The 24,284-nt window shown below is 53.7% G+C and overlaps 1 protein-coding gene across 3 annotated transcripts in view; it reads left to right on the top strand.

Moving 5' to 3' along the window:
* The window catches only part of CAPN3 (calpain 3), a 40,089-nt gene extending 16,074 nt beyond the window's left edge, over nucleotides 1-24,015 (top strand). Inside the window, exons 2-24 of one of the 3 annotated variants that reach the window (XM_036445026.2) lie at nucleotides 1,330-1,399; nucleotides 2,605-2,723; nucleotides 4,406-4,539; nucleotides 5,275-5,443; nucleotides 6,613-6,741; nucleotides 7,843-7,926; nucleotides 8,959-9,044; nucleotides 11,542-11,619; nucleotides 12,381-12,541; nucleotides 13,640-13,809; nucleotides 14,135-14,146; nucleotides 14,835-15,043; nucleotides 15,886-15,922; nucleotides 17,856-17,873; nucleotides 20,079-20,186; nucleotides 21,086-21,163; nucleotides 21,555-21,612; nucleotides 21,725-21,789; nucleotides 22,258-22,326; nucleotides 22,418-22,496; nucleotides 22,706-22,822; nucleotides 23,076-23,134; nucleotides 23,491-24,015. In XM_036445026.2, the coding sequence (XP_036300919.1) occupies nucleotides 1,330-1,399; nucleotides 2,605-2,723; nucleotides 4,406-4,539; nucleotides 5,275-5,443; nucleotides 6,613-6,741; nucleotides 7,843-7,926; nucleotides 8,959-9,044; nucleotides 11,542-11,619; nucleotides 12,381-12,541; nucleotides 13,640-13,809; nucleotides 14,135-14,146; nucleotides 14,835-15,043; nucleotides 15,886-15,922; nucleotides 17,856-17,873; nucleotides 20,079-20,186; nucleotides 21,086-21,163; nucleotides 21,555-21,612; nucleotides 21,725-21,789; nucleotides 22,258-22,326; nucleotides 22,418-22,496; nucleotides 22,706-22,822; nucleotides 23,076-23,134; nucleotides 23,491-23,517 (2,136 nt within the window). In that variant the 3' untranslated portion in view covers nucleotides 23,518-24,015. Of the gene's footprint in view, nucleotides 1-1,329; nucleotides 1,400-2,604; nucleotides 2,724-4,405; nucleotides 4,540-5,274; nucleotides 5,444-6,612; nucleotides 6,742-7,842; nucleotides 7,929-8,958; nucleotides 9,045-11,541; nucleotides 11,620-12,380; nucleotides 12,542-13,639; nucleotides 13,810-14,134; nucleotides 14,147-14,834; nucleotides 15,044-15,885; nucleotides 15,923-17,855; nucleotides 17,874-20,078; nucleotides 20,187-21,085; nucleotides 21,164-21,554; nucleotides 21,613-21,724; nucleotides 21,790-22,257; nucleotides 22,327-22,417; nucleotides 22,497-22,705; nucleotides 22,823-23,075; nucleotides 23,135-23,490 lie in introns of all 3 variants that reach the window. The other 2 variants (XM_036445046.2, XM_036445052.2) reach the window with 2 other exon arrangements.
* Nucleotides 24,016-24,284: the final 269 nt, after the last annotated feature.

Here is a 24,284-nt window from a genome sequence, read left to right as displayed (position 1 = left end):
GTTTGCGAGAACAGAGAAACGTCCTCGGGGATACGCAGGACCAGAGCCGCTCCCTGCGCGGGGGCTCTGGGACCCCAAAAGGTTCGCTGCCTGTGGAGCAGCAGGGAACTGCCTGGGGCAGTGGCCTGCAAGGTGGGGGGTGCACCCCAGTGGGTCTGCAAGCTGGCGCACTGGAGTGCGTGTAAAACATTTGAACCAGTTGTTTTTCTTTTCTTTTTTTTTAAATTAATTATTGTCTGTGTACATATCTTACCATTGCCCCCCTCCCTCCCATATTTGCCCTCCCTCCCCAGAGTTTTGTGTCCATTGGTTGTACTTATATGCATTATACAAGTCCTTCGGTTGATTTATTATCTCCCCCAGATCTCCCTCCCCTCCCCGCTGTAATTTGACAGTCTGTTTGTTGCTTTACTGTCTCTATATCTATCTTTTGGTTCATCAGTTTATAATGTTCTTTATTATCCATAAATGAGTGAAGTCATGTTGAACCAGTTGTTTTTCCAATAGACTTCCCATTCTAGAACAGTTATATTACTCTGGTACGTTTGCTACAATCAATTAACCAAAATTGTTACATTGCTCCCTGAAATAAGTTCATACTTTTTTCAGATCTCCTTAGTTTTTACTTAATATCCTTTTTCCGTTCCATGATTCCCCCTAGAATATGACATGGCATTTAGTAGTCATGTCTCCTTAGCCTCTGCTGGAGACATTATTGAGAAGAAAGTGTAGTCTACTGTTATTGAAGGGAGTCTTCTATAAATGTCAATTAGATTAAGTTGATTGATAGTGCTGTTCAGGTCAACTATCTCCTTCATGATTTTCTGCCTCCTTAGTCTATAATTACTGAAAGAGAGTGTCAAGGTCTCCAAAGATAAGACTAGATTTGTCTTCTCTCCTTTCAGATGTATCACTTTTTGCCTCATGTCCTTTAACACTCTGTGTACCCACATTTAGAATTGTATGTTTTCTGATATAAATGACTCCTTTATCATTATGTAATATCTCTTTATCTCTGATAATGTTTCTTATTATAAAATTTGCTTTGTCTGAGATTAATATTCCAGCTTTCTTTTGATTAGTGTCAGCAGAGTATAGCCCTCTCTAGCGATCTGAATCTTTGTATTTAAAGTAAAGTTTTTATCCCAGCCAGTGTTGCTCGGTGGTTGAGCATCAGTCTGTGAACCAAGAGGTCATTCTCTCTCCTCATTGATGTTTCTATCTCTCTCTCTCTCTCCCCTCTCCTTTCCTCTCTAAAAATCAGTAAAGACATACATAAAAATTTTTTAAAGCTACTACTGCTGTTACTCTTTCCTTTTTGTTTCACAGGAAATTTGCGAGAATCCCCGATTTATCATTGGCGGAGCCAACAGGACTGACATCTGCCAAGGAGAATTAGGTAGGAAGGTCCCTCAGGTCAGGTCCAGCCGAACAACCGAGGGGCAGTTAAAGGTATAATCCCTTTAGAGGACATAAAGGGACCGTAACCTGTTTCTATTTTTCGTGGGTTTGGGGGAGCAGGTTTTTACGTTATTTTATGTGCTGGGGATTGCTCCGTTTAAGTCCTGTTCCTCCCACCTTCCTTGTTCTCTGCCATGTGTCCCAGGAAGTAGGCCTCACTCCGCAGCCTCCCTTCTGGAGTCTCACGAACGGCACACATCCCACTCAGCAAGACAAAGCCCTGCTTTTCACTGTTTCCATCTTCCTCAAAAGGCAGCTCTGACACTGTCTGTGCACCACGGATGGCCCTTGGGAGCATGGAATCTATATATACACACACCAGAAAGAACGCTCCTTTAAATTGCCCCAGAACTACAGCTCCATATTAAAAGACTCTTCCAGCCCTGGCCGGGCAGCTCAGTCAGTTAGTGTTGCCCCAAAACGCCAAGGTTGCAGGTTTGATCTCCGGTCAGGTCACTTACAAGAGCAACCAATGAATGCATGAATAAGTAGAACAACAAACTGACCTCCTCTCTCTCTCTCTCTCTCTCTCTCTCTCTCTCTCTCTCTCTCTCTCTCTCTCTCACACACACACACACACACACACACACACACACACACACACACTGCACAGTGTCACCTCTGACTACATACAGTACCCTGCCAGAAAGGAAGTTCAGGGAGTAAGGAAATGTCCCCATCTCATTCCCTTGCCAGCAATGCCTTAGCGCCCCCTACAGTCTGGTTCCAGAGCAGCTGCCTAACAACTCTTTCCAACACAAACCGGCTTTACTGGTGACTCTCAGATGCTCAGTCTCCACTGAGGTCAGAGGGGGAACTGGACCCACATTGCAAAGATCTGGGGCAGGGCGGAGTTCCTGCAGGCGTTCTGAAGAACGGCCCAGTCATGGCCTACTGCCTTGCTTACACTGAGGTCCAAAAAGGAAGTGGGCTAACTTTGCAGTTGGAGGAGCTGCCTACAGCTTCCAGGAACACTCTCTGAGGGTGTAAGGTGCCCTATTGACCGCATGGTCAGGGACCGCTGTGGGACTCCCTCTCTGGCGGCGCCTCGGTAAGGGCAGGTCTGGAGCCGGACGGGGATGTTGGGCAGCGTGGCCGGAGGTGCAGCCCGTCCTCTGAGCCGGGCCTCGCGTGTGCCCGCAGGGGACTGCTGGTTTCTCGCCGCCATTGCCTGCCTGACCCTCCACGAGCACCTGCTGTTCCGCGTCATACCCCACGACCAGAGTTTCGTCGAAAACTATGCAGGGATCTTCCACTTCCAGGTGAGGTCACGGAGGGGCCGCCTTGTCTTTCCGGGGCTCAGAGCGGTCCCCTGCCCTCCCGGCGAGGCCGTGGACAGGAGCCCCTCCGGGCCTCAAGCCCGAGGGGAGCAGTAGTTTGTTTCCGCCCTTCACACGCCCCTCACACCCCTTCAGCTGCGCCCGGGAAAGCAGGACGACATCCTGTTCGCTGGACTCCGGGCTATGTCTGCCTCTCCAGCTGGCTGGCTGCTGTGTCATTGCCCTCGGCCCTTCTCCAGAGGCCCCTTAGGGGAGGCCCATCCACAGCGGTGGCTTCTGTTTACTTGTTTCCGTTTAAGGCAGATCTACCCCAAGGCTGCCCCTCACCTCTCTGGGCTCTGGAAGGAAAGTCTGGTTAATCTGGGGACTGGGTCTCTGGTTTGGCCCAGACATGAGACTGCGTTCCAGAGTCAATTCAGCCGTTGGACATTTTCAGGATCCAGCTTGTCCTGGCACAGAGCCAAATCTGGTGCTGGCCCCCAACACAGTGAGTTCTGCATGTGGGGGTCTAGCAGGTACCAGGATCCTGATGCATCCATCTATCTCCAAACACCTTGATTGGCCTAAACCATTGGTTGAGGTATCTGCTGATCCTGGACCTCAGGACTAAAAGCCCCAGAAAAGTCTCTTCAGGCTCCGGGTCAGCATCCTGCTGCGTCCGGGCACCGGGGGAGGCAGCCAGGCCCTGGATTTTGTTTTTTCCCTGTGCCACCGAGCTGCTAGCTTCCCACTGATATTTAAAGGGCCTGATATCTAAAGGGACATAAATACAAAAACCAAATAGATTTTTGCTCTCTTATCAATAAGGGGGGGGGGGGGGGGGGGAGGCGCGGCAAATGTCATTAGAAGAAAATTAAAACTATATTTGAGTTTCTTCAATTAAAACAGAATTGTTCAAAAAAGAACAACATCCAGAATTGCAATTATTGGACAGTTTTCCTGCTTCAGTCAAAGTATGTTCTGGGCACATTTTCTTCCATGTTAATTCTCTTCTTCAGCAGCAATTTCTACCTTGTTTGCCATCAAGAAATACATAAATCAATACATCACCTCCATCTAGGCCAGTGGTCGGCAGACTCATTAGTCCACAGAGCCAAATATCAACAGTACGACGATTGAAATCTCTTTTGAGAGCCAAATGTTTTAAACTTAAACTATAATATATAGGCAGGTACATTGTTATTAACTTAATTAGGGTACTCCTAAGCTGGCCTTTGCTAAAAACCCAAAGAGCCGCACGTGGCTCAGGAGCCGCAGTTTGCCAACCACTGATCTAGACCTGTAGCCCTCAACCCTGGCTGCACATTAGAATCAGCGGAGATGAGATACTTAAAGATGCTGATACCCGGCCCCACCCCAGGCGCACTGAGCTGGAGAATGAGAATCCCAAGTCCTCAGATATCCGCGGGGCACCTGTGCTCCCCAGTCCTGGGCTGGGCTCTGTGGAAGAGACAAAGTGGTTTGTAACTACTTCCCGCCCTCAGAGAGCTCACAGCCCACTTGGAAAAGATTCACACATCCCAAGCCCAGAACAGCGTGAACAGGCACCAAGATGCAGAGCTGAGGACGTGGGGCTGCTGTGGGGTCAGAGGACCCCGGTGCCCCAAGGGGTGTTGGGCAGGGCCATTTCCCAGCGGTGACCTGAGCCTGCGGCTTCCGTGCAGTTCTGGCGCTACGGAGACTGGGTGGACGTGGTTATCGATGACTGCCTGCCCACCTACAACGACCAGCTGGTCTTCACCAAGTCCAACCACCGCAATGAGTTCTGGAGCGCTCTGCTGGAGAAGGCCTATGCGAAGTAAGGACGCACTTTCGAATGGGAGGCAAGTCTGGAAGTGAGGAGGCGGGCTGCGGAACCCTGCCAAGCTCTCACTCATGATGGGAGGCATGCATGTCTGTGCATGTGTGCGTGTGCGTGTGCATGTGCGTGTGTGTGTGTGTGTGTGTGTGTGTGTTCAGCTGTGACCCAAAGTCAGAAACAGCTCTAACAAAAAAGATTACGTTTAAGAACAGAAATGATGACATACATAGAAAAGCTTTAGCTATTGTTTAGCTGGAGGCAAGTGTCTGTCTTTGCAGTGGCATTACAAGTCCTCGATCCAAGCACTATATTTCTGGAGCTCAGATCCCAGGGCCTTGCTTGGCTCAACCTCATGAGCTTGCAGTATGTTAACAAAGCCCTGTTGTCACTCAACTTGGAAGACCCACGCCAGCTACAGGGGGCTTTAATGAAACCCTACCTCAGGGTTCAGGGTTATAACGGCGAGAGAGCTATCGGGGAGTGGGAACAGCTAGTTTCCGATCCCAGTGCTCTGGCTCCCTGTGGCGTTGGGTGAGTCCCGTAGCCTCTGGAGCTCAGTTTTTCTCCGTGAAGAAAGGGAATCGTAGTACCGATCCATTAGCCGATAGGGTTGTTGGAGAGTTGATGAGAGAACATCACAGGAGGCAGGAGTAAAGTTCTGGTGGCAGCGTTGCCTGGCTTATGTTTCCTGGAACCCTGTGACCCCAGATGGGTCTTCCTCCTCTCTCCAAGGCTGCACGGTTCCTACGAAGCTCTGAAAGGCGGGAACACTACGGAGGCCATGGAGGACTTCACAGGAGGGGTCACGGAGTTTTTTGAGATTAAGGATGCTCCCAGAGACATGTACAAGATCATGAAGAAAGCCATTGAGAGGGGCTCCCTCATGGGCTGCTCCATTGATGTAAGTCTGGGGTACGGGGTGCAGGGCAGTATTGGAAAGCCTTGCCCGGTGACCGGTAGCATAGCGCTCTCCTCTGGGACCCGCAAATGGTTTGTTTTCCGAAGCAGGAACTGGCTTGCAACTTTGAAAACTGGGAATTTCTCAAGGTAGAGGAGTTCTTGGGCATTTTCGATAAGGAGATAGGACAAGGACATATCAAGCTCTGGAATATTGGGGACAGGTGCAGAGGCCTGTATCCGTGTGGGCCTCTGGTGGGAACTGCTCAGACCCCTCCTGCCCCCATGAAGCTGGCCACCTGCCTGGCGGTGGCCCTGAGCTCACTGGTGCCCTAAGAAAGCCTCTCGTCACTGGGCTTCGGTCACCACTCTCACGTGGGGCCTGGGCTCTGTGCTGTAGTCTGGGAGGAGCTCAGCCTGCGGTCCCATCTCAGCGTAACGAAGTGGTTTGAACTGAGACCAGAGTCAAGGGTGAGGAGATGGCAGACTGGCCAGGCCTACTGAGTGCCAGGAGACACGCCTGCCTGGGCTGCTCAGGGTGAACGAGTCCTGGTGCTTTCCATGCTGAGGAAGAGGCCCGAGGTGAATTACCGTATTTTTCGGACCATAAGACGCTCCGGACCATAAGACGCACCAGTTTTTAGAGAAGGGAAATGAAGAAAAAAAGATTCTGAAACAAATAGTGTCCTAAAATATTTTATGTGCATTAAAACCCAACATCACAGTCATAAACACATGTAATCAACCCTGTAAAGTAAACAGCAGCATTTAGAACCATTTTAGAGCCGGGCAAGCACACAGAGACCACACAGAGCCGGGCAAGTAAAAAAACTTTTTTTTTAAAGTATATGTGTAGGCTATATTTGGACCATAAGACGCAGGGACTTTTCCCCCCCACTTCTGGGGGGGAAAAAGTGCGTCTTATGGTCCGAAAAATACGGTACTATGCCTTCCTCTCCCAACACTCACGTGGCTAGGAAAGAGTGGGAGATCAGCTGGCATATGACACCCATAGATGAACATGTTCTCCCTGTATCACTTTTCTCCGTGTTTTCTCCATTCATGCTGTTTATCTCTCCTCTCTTCCTTTGTCTGTCTCCTCCCTTCCTCGGGTCTCCTTCCCTTGTTATCTCCCTCCTCTGCTCTCCTCCTGCCCTCCCCATGGGGCCCCAGGATGGCACAAACATGACCTATGGAACCTCTCCTTCTGGGCTGAAAATGGGGGATTTGATCGCACGGATGGTGAGGAATATGGATAACTCGCTGCTCAGCCGCACAGGCTCCGATGACAGACCGACCCGGGTGTGTACGCCTCCAAACGTCGGAATAACCGCCCTCTACCCTGCATGACCCGGCCCTGTTGGTGTCACTGTCCCCTCAGCAGCCAGTGCCTCACACACAGGCCCCACCTGGGCCTTCCACGGGTCTGAGTTGGAATAATTTGCCTGCTCCCAGGCTCCTGAGGGCGGGAGAGACAGGGTTTGGAAGGGATCTCTAGGGAAGCCCCTTCTCTATGGTGCAGGCAGTTTCTCTGATAAATTAACAGGAAGAAATACAAGAGAGACTTCTTGTATTAAATGTTTCTCCTATTTCTTTTTAAAAAATATTTTAATTGATTTCAAAGAGAAAAGGAGAGGGTGAGATATAAACATCAATGATGAAAAAAAACACATCAATGATGAGAGAGGATCATTGATTGGCTGCCTCCTGCATGCCTTCTACTGGGAATTGAGCCAGCAACCAGGCATGTGCCCTGACCGGGAATGGAACCATGATCTCCTGGGTCATAGGTCAACACTGAACCACTGAGCCATGCCAATCAGGTTCTCCTCTTCTAATTCATTCATTCACTCATTCCACACATAGTTATTGAGCTCCTACTAGATGCCAGCTACTCTTCCAACAAACAAAGAAAATTCTCTCCTCTTTGTTCACTGTCCTAGTGAACAAAGCAACGTCACTCCCCTCATAGAGCTTAGATTCTAGTACTTTCAGAATTAATACATGCTCACTGAGGAATATCGAGCCATATAGCAAATCAGAAGCAAGATTAACCCATCTTTCCCCATCTAAAGGTAATATACTTAATTGACATTTGGTATATGTCCTCCCAAGATTTTCTCTATGCATACATTTAATCTAAATTTTTATTTTTTAATGTTACCATACTGTATGTACCTCTTTGCACCATGATTTTAAAAAAAACACACAAAAAAACGTAGTTTTAAACTCTTAATGTGTCTCCTACAATATTTAAGAGTCTCCTCATGGCCAGAGGCACACTGTCAGGGCGTGGCAGTGTGCTCACCCTCACCAAACCCAGGAAATGCACCATGTGAACTGTCTCAGGCGGCAGAACTTTTGCCTCCAGCCCTGACAGGCGGCCTGGGTTTTGCTCCGCAGACCATTGTTCCGGTTCAGTACGAGACAAGGATGGCTTGTGGGCTAGTCAGAGGACACGCCTACTCCGTCACTGGGCTGGATGAGGTGAGCCTGACAACGCGCGGTGGGATGGGACTGGAAGAGCCGCTGGACGAAGCTCCTGAAGTCAGGACTTCGCCTGGGGTCCCTCTGCCGCTACAGCCCTGCCTTCTCCCAGGCAGGGGATGCGCTCAGGGCTCAAGCCGAAGGCCTGGGCCTGAGGGGACCAGGGGCACTCACAGCATCTCGCCACTAGATGGTGCTCAGTTTAAAAGAGAGCCATTTCCCCTACATTTCCAAATAGAAATCACTTTGGTTTTATGACGTTGATTTCATGGGGTTCTCATGCTTCCTGTTCTTCCACGGCCAAAGAGTTGCAGTGCTTTCTTTGCTCTGGAACATCTGGCCTTTACTGCATCAGAGGCAGGCTCCTGGTCAGACTGGCTGTGTGTATTTGGTCAGGCTGTGCCCTCATCTGGGGCACAGACTGGAGGCAGAGCACCTTGCTCTGATTGGTCCATCTAGAGTAGGGGTGTCGAACTCAATCAGAGAAGGGGCCAAAATCTAAAATCCAGCCTAAATCACGGGCCGAATGGTTTACTGAACAGTCATAAACTGTCATTGTGATGGAAACGCAGCGGAGTGCAGTGATGACAGCGCGGTGCGGGCCACATTGCAAGGCCTGGCGGGACGGATTTGGCTCGCGGGCCTTGTGTTTGACACATGTGATCTAGAGGACATTTGTCTGTAGTTCCCCAGCCAGGAGGGGCACTTTGCCTAGTTCACACAAAGACACCAAATGTGCTAGCAGGGCCCTCAGTGTATGCCCTGCCTCCTCCCCCAAAGCTCATAACAGCCAGATGTTCACCGGGGAAGTCCCTTCTGAGATGTGAGGCCATGGCTGAGCCCTGACTGCCGAGGGCTAAGTCCCAAGGTCCTGACCCCTCACCCTGCCATTCCAGCCCCTGGACCAGGACCAGCAGGACAGCCCCCCTGTGGGGTTCTCTCCCCTTCCCACCCCAGCCCTCAGGGCAAAACCGAAGCCCGCCTTTCCAGAAAGGCTCCAGAGCGTGAGAGCTTTTTCTCTTTTTGCCCAAGACCACGTTCAAGGATGAGAAGGTGAAGCTGGTGCGGCTGCGGAACCCCTGGGGCCAGGTGGAGTGGACAGGCTCCTGGAGTGACGGGTAGGTGCGGGGGCTCCGGGAGAAGGGACACAGGCCTGGGACAGGCTGGGCCGGGTACAAAGCCAGACGAGTTCTATAGATGTTTGGTCTAAAATCACCTTCAGCTCTGGCTCAGTTGGTTGGAGTGTCACCCTGAGCACCAAAAGGTGCTGGGTTCGGTTTCCCGTCAGGGCACACACCTAGGTTTTGGGTTTGATCCTTAGTTGGGGTAGGTGGGGGGCTGGGGCGCTAGGGAGCAACCAATTGATGCTTTTTTTTTTTCAATGTATTTTTTATTGATTTTTTACAGAGAGGAAGGGAGAGGGATAGAGTTAGAAACATGGATCAGCTGCCTCTTGCATACCCCCTCCTGGGGATGTGCCCACAACTAAGGTACATGCCCTTGACCGGAATCAAACCTCAGTCCCCAGGCCGACGCTCTATCCACTGAGCCAAACCGGTTTTGACCAATTGATGCTTTTTTCTCTCCCCCATCTTTCCTCTAAAAAAAAAAAAAAAAAAAAAAAAAAAAAAATAAAAAAAAATCCATAAAAACACATGCTCAGTGAGGATTTTTTAAAAAAAAATAATAAAAAATAAAGTATAATTACCTTCAAAACCAGTAATCCGCAGAAGAAAAGTGAGGATGTGGCTCCAGCAAAGGGCCTGGCGAGGAGCCAGGGGAGCCTGGGAGCCAGAGAGCTTGCTGGTGGCCACTGGTTGAAAAGGAAAGATTCTAGAAAGCATAGGTCCCGGGAGGAGGGAGTCTCAATGTGGGGGTCTAGACTAGACAAGTGACGCCCCTTCTCAGAGTCCCTGCTGCCTTTTCTGTAAAATGGGAACGATGTTGGCATTTGGGAGGATGTTGGGAGATGTGATCGCGTCTGGAGAGTGCTTAGCCAGTGATAAGGTTCCCTCTCCCTCACTGTCCCCACAGAAGGTGCACAGGCCCTTTGAAATAACTTTACTGTTTCTCACTAAAGAGCAATAGACTCAGGGCAGCAAAATTTACAAACGGGAAATTTGTGATAAAGGCTCCAGAGCATGTGCACAGCCTTTATGGCCCCATCCCAGCCACTGGGTCCCGACTTCCTCACGGAATAAAGGGCAGCTCCCTGTCTCCTGTTGTTCCCAAGCGGGAGAGCAGGGCCCAGCCTCGGAGGAGGACCACAGCCAGGCCCTTCCTCCAGCCCCTGTGCTCACCTCAACGTACCTCTCATCCCAGCCACAATCACTGGTTCACTCAGCCACTCATGGACTTAGCAAGTAGTCAGTGAGCACCTAAGTGTAAACCTGGGGAAATTCTCCCGCAAGAGACTGTGATAAGGAGCTGGCTCTGGTCTCCTCCTGTTTCGTTCACTCATCCATGTGACAAAGCCTTACTTCCTTGGCGCTGAGTGTATGCTGGGTCCCATACTGTCCAGGGACTTAGAAATGAACACAGAGACACAGACCCCGCCCCCGTGGGCCTTAAGGACAAACACTAACCAGGATTGAGATGATAAGTGCCATGGCAAGGTCACAAAGAGGGACCCCTCTCCTGGCTGGGGTAGGACAGGGGGGTACGAGAAGGGTGCCCTGCGGGAGTGGCATTAGAACCAGGCAGTGTGTTCTGGGCCCCTGGTGCCCCTCAGCTGTCTGCTCCACTGGCCCGAGTCACCTGGAGGGACCCTCACTGCCTTCTTCAGCCTCGGAGCTTGGTTCCAGCCCTAGCCCTCTTCCTGCCACGGCCCCCACTGCAGGGACTGCTGACCGTGGGGCCTCAGCCCTCAGTCTCTGAAAGGGAGACCCCTTCCCCACTGCACCCCTCCTCCTGGTCTCTCATTTCCCCTCCAGCATTCCCTGCTTCTAAGCACTTCCTCACCCCTGACCTTCCCCAGGGTCCACCCAGTTTGGTTTCATTCTCCTCGGAGTGGCTGAAATACAAATGTGCTTCCTTTCCTCCCTCTTCAGGAGAGAGTGTACGAAACTGCCCGCCTTTAGAAACACAAGCTGGGCTGTTTCCGGGGCTGGCAGGGGGCAGGAGGTGCTTCTGTGCCTGGTCTGTCCCTCAGTAACTCAGTCACTTGTCCGAGGACAGGCACTGTGCTGCCAGTTTTGTGTGCATTATTTCATGCACTGCTCATCGCAGCCCCGGGAGCGGGTAATAGACAATCCTTCCCCTTTTGCAGCTGAGAAAACAGAAGCTGAGCTGGTCCTGGTATTATTAAATTGGAATCTCAGAGCCCAACTCCTAGCTCTAAAGGATGCAGAGGAGTAAAAGATTCAGCCAGAGAAGGGCCAGGCCCTTTCCAAACCACTGAAGGAGTTTGGTTTTAATCCTGAGGTGGGAGGAAAGCAATTACTGCGTTTTACAGTGAGGGGATCAGAGCAGATCTGCATGTTGATGGTTCACACCGGCTGCAGTTTGGAGATGGGCTACTCTTTGAATTTCTTCATATTTCTCTAGTACCTCCTATGCCAACCCACATCAAGCCTTCCTTTCTCCCGCCCATAATTCTTCCATTTCCCCCTCCAGTTGGAAGGACTGGAGCTTTGTGGACAAAGATGAGAAGGCCCGTCTGAAGCACGAGGTCGCTGAGGAAGGCGAGTTCTGGTGAGTCCAGGACCAAGGAGGACTCCAAAGGGTACGGGATGGGCAGGAGCTGAAATCCCAAACCTCAATTCCCAGGCAGCGGCCGTCAGATTCCAGCCCTTGGGAGACCTGGGCCCTGTTCTCCTCCAGCTGGAGGCCAGCACGGATGAGGTTCTGACAGGCGCTACCAGGCCGGGTCAGTGTGATGACTGAGCCTGGGCCAGGCCAGCATCACGTGGCTCCTGCCTCCCCTGTGCCCTCTACCATGCACGCTGCTCCGGACACTTGCTCCCCGGCCTTCACAGAGCTGTTTTCTGAGTCTAGGAAGCTCTACTGACGCTGCTCACCCAATTCCCTCACCTTCACACAGGTCACTTCTACGAAGCCTTCAAGTCTCAGCTGATAGGGAACTTTCTTCAGGAACCCCTTGTCTTCTTAGGAATGGAATGAATTTATTTGTCATCCTCAAAATTGTTTGCTTAATTGCTCTTTCCTAACTCTCTCTTATAGCTAGCCTGGTGCCCGGGCCCCAGTGAGGGTCACGCAGTACGTTTTTGGAGAACTGAGTTGCTGCGAGCTCTCCCATGAAGGACACATGAGTTTGAGTCATTATTGAAAGAGATGATCGTTTGGGGTGGATACACCGGAATGGGCGGTTTTTACCCTAAAAAGGGGTGGACAGTGACCAAGATCTACTGGACCGTTTTACTGGGCTGTGTTAGCCCAGGAATCTTACTTTTCCAAGCCTCCATACGGGCCTCTCTCTTCTTCCACCCGCTCAGGATGTCCTACGACGATTTCGTCTATCATTTCACCAAGCTGGAGATCTGCAACCTCACCGCCGATGCCCTGGAGTCGGACACGCTCCAGACCTGGACGGTGTCCGTGAACGAGGGCCGCTGGGTGAGGGGCTGCTCCGCTGGCGGCTGCCGCAACTTCCCAGGTGGGAGCTGCTCCGCTCGGGGGGAGGGTCCCAGCAGAACAAGCTCCAAGTGGCGCACTATTAACTCGCCTTTGCCGAGCTCCTAAGCCCCAGACACACATCATCTTATGAAGCCCTTCCTGTTTTACTGGGAAGGGGACTGCCAGGCTGAGGAGTTTGCGATAGAAGGTTGGGAACGGCTTTTGCAATAGAAGGTTGGGGAATGTGAGGAAGGAAGAATGACAAAGGACTTCAAGATTCCCAGCTTGGGGCATGAGCACATGGTGTCAGGGTTGCAATGTGTAAGAAACACAAGAGGAAAACATTGCTGTGTCACTTGTTTTTGGCGGGGTTGATGGTGGGCTTGTAGGGAGGGGAGTTTAGCTTGGGTCATGGAAAGTGTGAGTGCGATATCTAGGGAAGATGTGTAATAGAGAGCTGAGCGCATGGACAGCGTGCTACTCAGTATGTATTTGTAGAAGGGAGGGAAGGAAGGAGTCAAAAGAGAGACGGAGGCTGGGACCTATAGCTCAGGCACCATCCGTGTGTGGAGGGCAGTGAGAAAGTGAGAGTGGATGAGACAGCCTAGGGCAGTGGTCGGCAAACTCATTAGTCAGCAGAGCCAAATATCAACAGTACGATGATTGAAATTTCTTTTGAGAGCCAAATTTTTAAGCTTAAACTTCTTCTAATGCAACTTCTTCAAAATAGACTCAGGCCATGGTGTTTTGTGGAAGAGCCACACTCAGGCCAAAGAGCCGCATGTGGCTCTCGAGCCGCGGTTTGCCTACCACTGGCCTAGGGGCACAATGGTGAGCTGAGAGAACAGGTCTAGGACCACATCCCAGGAACCAACAACATTAAGGGGACAGGCGAGCACAGCAAAGCCACCCGCGAAGACTGAGAACGGAAGTGCAGAGAGGAAGTCAGGGCAGCTCCCTCTGTAAAAAGTATAGGTTACCAGCCTCCCCCAACCTCCCAGAATAGCCCAGTGCCTGATCATTCCTTCACATCTGTTGAACCCCTGGATGTGGAAGACAAACAGGCTCCCGCTGTCTCGTTTCCCCCTGCCCTTTCTCCAAGAGGCAGACCTGAATGCACGTTTCTCTCTGGGCGCAGACACTTTCTGGACCAACCCGCAGTACCGCCTGAAGCTCCTGGAGGAGGACGACGACCCCGAGGACGCCGAGGTCATCTGCAGCTTCCTGGTGGCCCTGATGCAGAAGAACCGGCGGAAGGACCGGAAGCTGGGCGCCAACCTCTTCACCATCGGCTTCGCCATTTACGAGGTAGGACCGACCGGCGTCAGCCCAAGATACACACCTGCTCAGGGGGAGGCTCTCGGGCTGACAGAGAGGCCTCCGCCTCCCGGGCCCTCAGCGACCCTCAGAATCGGGGCATCAGGCCTCCTGCGTCAGACGCTTGTGTGTTGTCAGGAGTGGATGAAACCAGGGTGGGGGAGGGAGGGTGGGGCCGGGGCTGGCCACAGGGAGTCAGTCAGACCTATGTATTCGCTCTACAGTTGCTAGTGTTCCCTTCTGAAATGCTTTTCGTCTCCATTCAGATGTGAGAGCCACAGAATCTGAGTGTCTTCTTTTTCTGTTTCTCCTCAAGGTTCCCAAAGAGGTACGGAAGGCGCAGCGCCAGCGGCTGTGGGCAGCACTCCCTGGGGCCTGCGTCTGTCTGTGGGGCCTCGGGAAGCTTCCCGGTGGGGATTGTGGGCAGCACTCTGTCTGCTAGGAGCGGGCTTCGCCTGCGTCCCTCAGCCCCAGAGCAGGGCCATGCCCTCCTGACTACCACCCTCACCTGTGGCCTCCCCTCAGAGACTGTCACACACGTGCTTTCACACATCCATTGTCACTTGTTCACACTCAACCACACGCTTGCTCACATACACATTCATACCCACACAATTACACACTAGCCCATAGTCGCACAGACACATTCTAAGAGGGACTGCCTCTTTGGGATGGAGGAGTCGCCTGCCTCGGACCCCAGCTTAAGGCCCTCCTGCCTCCTGGGGTCCTCCCCTGGCCTGGAGGCAGTCAGAGTTGACCAGCAGCACTTCTGGTAAGTTACCCTGAGGGTAGGTAGGATAGACATGACCTTCTGAATCACAGCAGAAAGAAGAAGAGGACGTGGGGTAGGGAGCTCCAGGGGCACTGAGCTATTTGCGACCTCGGGAATCGGAAGTAGTCAGGTCATGGCTGTGAGCTGGGTGGCCAGGGAGGCGGGGGAGAGCCCTGGAGGGGGCTGTTGCAGGAAGGGCACCCCTCCCTCGGCGGGGCTCAGGGTGGGCTCCTCTCTCCCGCAGATGCACGGGAACAAGCAGCACCTACAGAAGGACTTCTTCCTGTACAACGCCTCCAAGGCCAGGAGCAAGACCTACATCAACATGCGGGAGGTGTCCGAGCGCTTCCGCCTGCCTCCCAGCGAGTACGTCATCGTGCCCTCCACCTACGAGCCCCACCAGGAGGGGGACTTCATCCTCCGGGTCTTCTCTGAGAAGAGGAACCTCTCCGAGTGAGTCCCAGCCGCTCTCCTCCCGCCCCTGCAGGCCCAGGCGGCCCTCCAGAGCCCGGGGGCATGAGGCAGCTGGGCCTTCTCCCCGGGGAGTCCCCGCACAGGCTGGCCGGGCTGCACTCTTCCTCCGCCTCTGAGCCCCGGCCACATCTTCCCTATTCATTCACTCATTCATTCATTCACTCAGTCAGTCATTCACTCATTCATTCATTCACTCAGTCTGTCAGTCATCCCACAGATATTGACGATAGAGCAGTGAATTGAACAGAAATAAATCCCTGCCCTCGTGGAGATGAATAGCATAATCTATCAATACATAAGACCACAATGTATAGGAAAAGACACACACATATATAGTATATGTATACATACATACATATATATATATACACACACACATACATATACATATATATAGTTTGTTAGAGTTGGTAAGTGATAAGGAGAGAAAATAAAGTAGGAGGGTTGGGGTGATTGAACTTTTAGGGAGGGTAGCCAAGGAAGCCAGCAAGGCCACCACACACGTGTCCCTGGGCCCAGACCCCACCCCACGTTCCGCTCTCTGGTCTTTGTCCTGAAAGAAGCAGAAGGTGTATGAGCAGGTGGCTGGGCCACGCCTTTGGGGAGCTCTGGGCAGAGCCAGTGAGAACCGTGTGTCTGCACGTGGCTGCTAGAGTTGGCACCTGCATGGCCCTGGCTCCTGGGGTCCGGGTGTTAGTGCCGGGACTTCTCTTGAGCTCAGTACCGACTTAGCCCTGAGCAGTCATGTGACCTGAGCGAATCCTCTCTGTGCTTCCTACTTGCTCCCGGTGACGTGAGCCCCATGTCTGTGTTCCTCACAGGGATGTTGAAAATACAATCTCCGTGGACCGGCCAGTGGTGAGTGGTTTAGCTCCTACATGCGGGAAGGTCCAGGGGACAGTGGGTGGCAGAGGGGAGAGGGGCTATTGGCGGAGGAAGACGGGAGTCTGGGGTGTGTGCAGCCATCACCCCATCATACTGCAGCTTCTGTTTGGCATGACCGGCAGGAATGGGTGGGCCTTGTGGTCCCAGGGCTATTTCGTCAGTCCAGGGGCTGGGAAGTAGGGAGGAAAGTCCTATGAGCGAGAGGCAGTTTGAACCATGAAAGGGGGCGGGCGAGGGGAGGAAGGGGGAGAATCAAAGCCATAGGAAGCGATGGTAAGAGCAGCAGCTAATACTGGATTATGAGGCACAAGCTCCCAAAGAGAAAAGGTCGCATCTCTGCAGTCAGCGTCAAACCTGGGCCCGGTACCCAGACAGTTACATAAACCCTCCAAGTCCATGTCCTACTCTTTAAAATGGCTGCCTGACCCGGCTTCTGTCAGGTTTGGGTCAACGAGATCATGTCTGTGAGGTGTCTGCACGGCCCGAGCCCTCACTGGTGGTTGTTAACTCGTGGCTTATCTCCTTCACGGGGGACTTCTCACGGCCTCCTCTCACTGGATCCTCACAGGGTTTCTGGGATGTAATAAGGTTATTACCCCTGGTTTTCAAGTAAGGCAGTGGAGACTCAGCGAAGTTAACTGACTCCCTGGAATTCACAGAGCTCTCACCTAAGCTAAGCCTCTCTGAACGCTCGCACTCTCTCCCCGACGCCATGCTGAGATGTCCCGGGGGTGTGAGGCCTGGAGTTAGCACTGACTTGGTGTCTGTTGGGGTCTCCTTGTGTTGAGGAGTCTGTGGCTGCCTTGGGGCTTTGGGTCCTGGTTAGCAAGCAGTCCCTTTGGGTGTATCCTGGGCCAATTAGAAGACAGCAAAAGCCCCACAGAGCTGCCAGCTGGGACATGGCATCCGTGGTTCTAATCCTGCCCCTGCCCCAGGGCCAGATCTCCGAGTGCCTGCCGGATGACGGCAGACGTTGTTTTTAGTATTAATGCGCGCAGGTGCTATTCTTAGCCTCTGGACGTTGGTCAGCCTGTACAGTGTTTGTCAGCAGTTGCAAACCCGAACGCTCATGGGAGCTGGCATGTCGCCTCGCTGAGCAGAGCACACAGGGGGAGGGTGTGGGTGTCCCTACAGAGGCCCCGGAGCTGACGCGTGGCTCCTGTGTTGGAGGGCTGACGGGCGTGGTGGCGCCCCTGGTGTCCGGGAGGGTGCAGAGCAGCTGCTCTCCCAGATGGTGCCATGGGGGCTCAGGTCCATGCAGGCTGCCTGACGTAACTTTACAAAAGAAGCCCCAAACCTGGGTTTCCAACAAGTTAACTATTTGCTTAAAAACAAACAAAATAACAACAACAACAAAACCCCAAACTTTGTAAATCCAACAAAATTCATTTAAAAAATATATATTTTATTGCTTTTTTACAGAGAGAAAGGGAGAGGGACAGAGAGTCAGAAACATTGATGAGAGAGAAACATTGACCAGCTGCCTCCTGCACACTCCCCACTGGGGATGTGCCCGTAACCAATGTACATGCTCCTGACTGGAATCGAACCTGGGACCCCTCAGTCCACAGACCAACGCTCTATCCACTGAGCCAAACCAGTTTCAGCAACAAAATTCATTTTGGGGCCAGATTGGGTGAGCTGCCTTTTCAGTGTTTTAGTCATCAACTTCATTAAAAAATGCATTAGGTGGAGCCCCCCTTTCCTTAGCCGCTCTGGTCTCGGGCTGGAGAAGCCTCCTCCCCCTTCGCCCTCCAGGCCCTTTTGGCTCCCAGTGACCTGGGTTTCTAGGCCCCGGACCCCACCCCACGTTCAGAACCGGGCCACAGGGAGCCAAGGGCCAGTGGATTCTCCGGAAACGGGCTTTTCACTTAACCTGCGTGTACTGTTTTCTTTCCTCGCACAGAAAAAGAAGAAACCCAAGGTGGGTGCCACAGGGTGAGTGGGTGGACAGCACGGAGTTTCTGTGCATGCGCGTGTGAGCGCAGGAGCGCCAGCCGCGCCTCCTCCCCGCCTGCTGCCCCCGCGCCTCCCTCCCCGTTGCAGCTCTGGGTGCAGAGCAGTGAGAGCGACCACTTGCTGAGTGAAGGCTGAGGCCCAGGCACTCTCCGGGTGCTTTCTGTGGATTAACTCAGTCCTTCACAACCCTGTGAGCTTGCTGCTGTCATCCCCCTTCTCAGAGGAAGAAACGGTACAGACGACAGACTAACTTACTCAGGCCACGGAGCCAGCAGGTGGCAGCCAGCACTCGGAGGCAGGTGCAGAGTCTGCGCTCTGAACCATGCTCTGCTGCCTGCCGCCCACGTGAGGGAGGCAGACGGGGGTCAGCCAGTGACAATGGGGCTCTTGCAGAAACCAAAAGGAGCAGCCCATCGCTGTCAGACGTGGGCTCAGCGACGCTAAGCAAGGCTTGATTCTTTGGGGGAATGACAACAGGTTTTATCCCTCAGGTACAGTGAGCTAATTGGGAGGGTTTCCATGGAGAGTGGGGGTCTCAGATGCCAGCTGCCTGCTCTGTAGACAGGCCAGCTCCTTCTCCCTCCCCTCTTTCTCCTGCCTGCTCCCCACTTCTTTCTTCTCAGCTCTGGGAAGGGGTGGGAGAGGGTCACTGCCAGGGCCCTCATTCAAGGGGAAGCCTGCTTCTAGACAGTGGCCTCTCACTCTGAACTGAGGGCCCCTCTAAGGCATGGGTCCCGAGAGGCTGTATGTGCTTCCTGTCCATGGCAAAGGGCACAGCAGGGAGGCCTGGAGATGTGGGCCACACACCCCCTCAGACTGACTCCCGGTGCTCGGAGATCCCCACACACTTCAGTTGCTTGGGCAAGACCCTTTGCTCAAAAGGCAGAGCAAGCCAGAGCCACTGGGGCCCGCTGGAGCCAAAACTGGGGGAGCGGGAGGGGCTGGGTCCCTAGGTTTGTCCATTCTTGCTGTCCTAGGTGAGCAGCATGGATGGCGGGTGGGATGCACAGACCAGTCGGGTTCCTGTTCTGCTCCTGTTCGCCCCCTTGCTGTCTCCACTGCTGCCCCAGGCCCCACCTCCCAGCCTTCCTCTGTTCTCAGGCAGCTGCTTTCCACCCTTCACAGAACGTCTTCGCGTGCATGAGCATGTCTCGAAATTATCCCGTACATTTGTGTAGCATCTTAGATGTTTTGCAGCCCACTTTTACATTCGGTTTCTCATGTGACCCCCCACAAGAGCCCCGTGAGAAGTGTAAGGCAGGATTCAGTGCGCACATGATGGACGAGTAAACTGAAGCCTGAGAGGCTATTTCCTATCGGTGATGGCCAGCCCCAAGGGCCATGCCACTAATCAGAGTCCCTTTTCAATGTGTCTCCTGCAGAGTCCTTGTGTCTCCTTGGAGGTGCCTCCTAACTGCCCTGACGGTGTAGGGGCACCGAGGGAATAGGGCTCTGCCCTCCTCATCAAGCAGAGATGCTCTGGTTTTGTTTTGTTTTAGAAGCTCTTTTTAAAAATACATACATACATAAATACATACATATATATTTTTTTATATTTTTTTTTTTACAGAAACGGAGAGGGACAGAGAGCTAGAAACATGGATGAGAGAGAAATATCGACCAGCTGCCTCCTGCACCCCCCCCCCCCCACAGGGGATGTGCCTGCAACCAATGTACATGCCCTTGACCGGAATCGAACCCAGGACCTCTCAGTCCGCTGGCTGATGCTCTATCCACTGAGCCAAACAGGTTTTGGCATAGAAGCTCTATTTTTAATGACTCTACACACACTGGGTTTCTGGGGAAATTTAACTTGAACCATGTTTCCATTTGCGGGAGAGGGAAGTCTGCACAGTATTTCAAACCCGCTGCACGAGATCACGTTGCTTTTAGCAGTCTTAGCATGTTCACATGTGCTCACTGTCTTGTTTAACCCTCGTACCTTTATCCTGAGGAGCTAAGGACTTGAGGTCCAGAGAGACTTAGCATCTTCCCCACCGCTTGGTAGTGGCTGAAATAGAGCTTGAAGCGAGTGAGGCCCAGGAGCTCCTGCCTGCTCTCGCCCTCTTCGCTGGACCAGCTGCTCCAGGACCAGGTTGCCCCAACCTGTCTCCTCAGCCTGTAACTCTGGCTTCCTTCCTGCCCCTCCCCACCGCCCTCCCCTCTCCAGCCCATCATCTTCGTTTCGGACAGAGCAAACAGCAACAAGGAACTGAGTGTGGACCAGGAGGAGGGCAAAGACAAAACAGGCCCCGAAAAGCAGGAGAAAGCGCCACAGGTTCCGAGCGTGTGGCATGAAGGGGGTGGCCAGCGCACACCGGGGGCTTCTGTGCTTTTGGGGTGCTCGAGTTGGAGGGGACCAAGGGTGGGGTGTCTCTTTAACATCTAGAGGTTGGATTTATCTCACTGACCTTTTTCTCTCACCAAGTTCTTCTAAAACTGGGGGTGCTGTCGTGGGGGTTGGCAGCCACATCCAGGGAGTCGGAGGCCTGGGAGGGACAGGCTGAGCTTGCTGCTGCGCCCTGTCCCGCAGGACGATGAGGGAAGGGACAGCAAAGCCCGAGACAGAACAGCTCCCGTCTCCTGGAGTCCTCGAGCTCGTGACCAGGGGAGGCAGTAGCAGAAAAGGGGCTGAATGAGCAATAGAGTCCTCCAGAGCCACGGGGTTAGCCCAGCGTGGGGAGACAAATGGCCAGTGGAGGTGGGGCTAAGGGACAAAGGCCCATAGGCCCAGCCAAGGCCACCTCCTCTAAGGGGGGTGCCATGCAACGGAGTGGGGGAGGGGCCCTCTGAGGACCGGGCCTCGATGACAGAGCAGCTGGGAGATGTCAGATGGTCTGGCCCCTTGGGTCCTGCTGGCGCTCATTTGGTTGGGATGGTCAGGCTCACAGCAGGGGAAGCTCTAGCTGGTGGGGACGGGGACGGGGAAGGGACCGCAGGGGCTGTCTGCATGTCTGCCCGGCTGAGTAGCTCCTGTCTGGTGGCAGGGCCGGGAGCATGGAGTGAAGGATCGCAGGCGCCCACGAGGTTTGACCCGGAAGGAGAACTGCCCGGAAGCAGCTCCGGCTGCCCCTGGGGCTGCTGGAGGCACCCCGGCTCCTTCGGGCCAGAAGGGACTTTCCTCAGGGCCTGCCCCCCCCCTCCCCTGTGAGCCAGCTCTGCCTTGTGCTTCCACAGCCCGGGCCTGGCAACACCGACCAGGACACCGAAGAGCAGCAGCAGTTCCAGAACATTTTCAGGCAAATAGCGGGCGATGTGAGTACCTCCCGTCCCACGCCTCCCCCGAGTAACTGCTCACCCGGCCAGTGACTGCATCGTCATCCCGTAGAGGGCGTTTTGGTGGAAATGGGACGTGTGGGTAGCACAGAAGTCCACAGTCAAGTCCTGGAGTTTTGGACACACACCCCCATGGGGTGGCTCGGAGGCCTTTGGGCTGAGCTGCCCGCTGCAGTCCTGACAGCCCAGGGCGCCATGTCTGCCTCCCGCAGAGAAGCCCCCGCTTCCCTGCGGCAGGAGCACCGACAGGGACTGGACAGACGGGGCAGGGGGACTCCTTCTGCAAAGCCTCTGCCCGCAGCTCTGTTCTCTTGAACGTGACCCCTGCCCTCCCGTCTTCTCCCCCGCCCCCCCCCCCCTTCCTCCTCAGGACATGGAGGTCTGTGCAGATGAGCTCAAGAACATCCTGAACTCGGTTCTGAACAAACGTGAGTGGCTCAAGCTGCCTGTGCGGGGTGGAGGGCAGGTGTGTGTGTGTGTGTGTGTGTGTGTGTGTGTGTGTGTGATCTGAAAGTCGATCCTCTTCTCCATTCCTCCCAGACAAGGACCTGAAGACACAAGGGTTCACGCTGGAGTCCTGCCGTAGCATGATTGCTCTCATGGATGTATCCTTCCTGCCACCCTCCCCAGCCCTCAGGGGGCCAGGGCAGCAGCGAGGGCTGCCCAGTCAGGCAGAGGGGCCCAAAATCGCACCCATAGAAAGGTTTGGGGAGGTCCTGAGCCAGAACCTCCCGGCGGCTGGCCTGAAAGGGGCGAATGGAGGAGGTACACGTTGGGAAGGCCCTGGTTGTGACCAGCCCCTGCTCTTACCTCAGGCTGGGATTCTGCCTGGGCCCTGGCCAAGCAAAAGTGTTCCTTAGGAGGCAGGTTCCCTGGGTCATACACACCAAATTTGGTTGGGGAGGTTTGGGGGGAGGGTTAAATACCAGGGCAGGGCATTGATACAGGACAGTGGCTAGGATAGCCTGGGCAGAGCCTTCCTATGGGGCTACCTTCCCTGCAGAGCCTTCCAGAAACCCCCTCCCGATCCCAGAGGACTCTATGTGCACCCTGTAGCCCTGACCTTCCTCCAGACAGATGGCTCTGGGAGGCTGAACTTGCAAGAGTTCCATCACCTCTGGAAGAAGATCAAAGCCTGGCAGGTGGGGAGAGAGAACCAAGTGCGGGAGCGAAGGAGGAGGTGGAGTCTGGGGTTTAGTGTGTAATCACTGACCTCGAATCTCCCACTGCCAGAAAATTTTCAAGCGCTATGACACAGACCAATCAGGCACCATCAACAGCTACGAGATGCGAAATGCAGTCAACGATGCAGGTGCTGGGGAATGGGGGGAAGGGAGGAGTGGTTGGGGATATGGTCTGGAGCTGGAGGAAGCAGGAATGGGGAGAGGACTGGGCCACTGGGTCTGCCGGAGAAAGGGCAGAGAAAGGGCTTCTGGGTTTCCATTCCCAAGAGGAGGGACAACAGAACGCAGGCCTGAGGACTGCAGCTCGGCTTCCTCCTCTCAAGTGCTCCCCCCACAGGATTCCACCTCAACAGCCAGCTCTACGACATCATCACCATGAGGTACGCGGACAAACAAATGAACATCGACTTCGACAGCTTCATCTGCTGCTTCGTCAGGCTGGAGGGCATGTTCAGTAAGTGGGGGCTGCCACCCCGCCTCCCCCGCAGGGACAGCTGTGCAGCAGGAACCTCAGCCTGATCATCCCGCCTCCTCCGTCTTGGGGGAACAAGGGCGAAGGCCCTCTTTAGGCTCAGAACGGGTTGGCAAAGGGAGGGCGGGCTATCGGTGACACCCTGCCTGGCAGAACATGGCCCCTTAAGGAAAGTCACAGTAGGGGAGGGAGGGCGAGCCTGTGGCCTCTGGCCTGTATTCCTTCCTCCACACAGGAGCTTTTAACGCATTTGACAAGGACGGAGTCGGCACCATCAAACTCAATGTTCTGGAGGTAAAGCCTGCGAGAAGCAGTACACTCGCCTTGTACCTTAAAATTCAAGGCAGAGTCAATGGGGCAGACTGACCCAGTGCGCTCCTCATGTCCCAGGGGTGTGGGAGGAAGGGGGGGGGGGGGACAGAAAGCGAAGCACCGTCGGGAATGTGGCTCACGGGGAATGCACACACCAAAGGGTCCTCATTCCTAAAATGACTTTATGCTGGAAAGCATGGACCTTCCCAGAGCTGTGGGGGAGGCTGCTGCTGCTTCCGATAAAACCTCCCCGGGGTGAGCCTTCCCCTGCCCTGTGAGACCCCTCGGGCTGGACTCTGTTCTTCTTTGCATCCTGACCTCGGGGCCTCCTCTTTCAGTGGCTGCAGCTCACCATGTACGCCTGAGCCAAGCCGGCTGAGCCAGGGCGTGCGGGATCCCTCAGGATGTCTCACCCACTGCAGCTGGAACCACTTACCTCGGCAGGGCGGTGGCTGCCTCCAGGCGCCTCATCAGGCTTGTTCCCGCCCACTCAGCCTCAGGGCATCTGTCCATTTGTCATGCCCAAACCAACCCTTTCGTTAAGGAACTTTGTCCCTTAACTGGAGCAAGTGTGTGTCTGCCTCAGCCAGTGGTAGTCCTGCGGAGCTTTGCTTGGAACCTGAGCGGCCTCAGCTCTGAAGCGAACGCTCTGCTTGGCGGCAGTGCCCTGGGCCGTTCACAGAAGCCTTAGCTGATGGCACTCCGTCCTCCTGCACTGGATCCCTCTGCCGCCCACCGCACCGTCACCAAGCAAGCCCTCGGTCCCGGTTATTTCAGGATGGGCCTGCTCTGCAGGGAACTAGCTCAGTGGCAGAGAGCTGGAGATTTGGGGTTGTCTGACTCATCAGTTTGGCTGCTTTCTGGAAAGAAGTAGACCTAAATAAAGGCGGGTTTACTGTGTTTTGTTTCCTCACATTTAGATATCAGCCATGGGCTGAATAGCTTCCAATCTCGCATTTTTCACGTAGAGAGAGCCCAAGTTTCATGATACAACAATGAAAAACACACATATACACAAATAAGCCCCGAGTCCCACTTTAATCATACCAATTTGTATTTCTTGAGCATAGAAATCACTCAGGAGCCAACTTGCACGGTGCACTCACAGCTCACGCTATGGGTGGGTGAGTGA

Source organism: Pipistrellus kuhlii, unplaced genomic scaffold, assembly GCF_014108245.1.
Source record: "Pipistrellus kuhlii isolate mPipKuh1 unplaced genomic scaffold, mPipKuh1.p scaffold_m20_p_1, whole genome shotgun sequence".
In the NCBI taxonomy this organism is placed as follows: Eukaryota; Metazoa; Chordata; class Mammalia; order Chiroptera; family Vespertilionidae; genus Pipistrellus; species Pipistrellus kuhlii.
The sequence above is the reverse complement of the archived record's forward strand: the minus strand, read 5'-3'. Positions and strand labels throughout refer to the sequence as shown.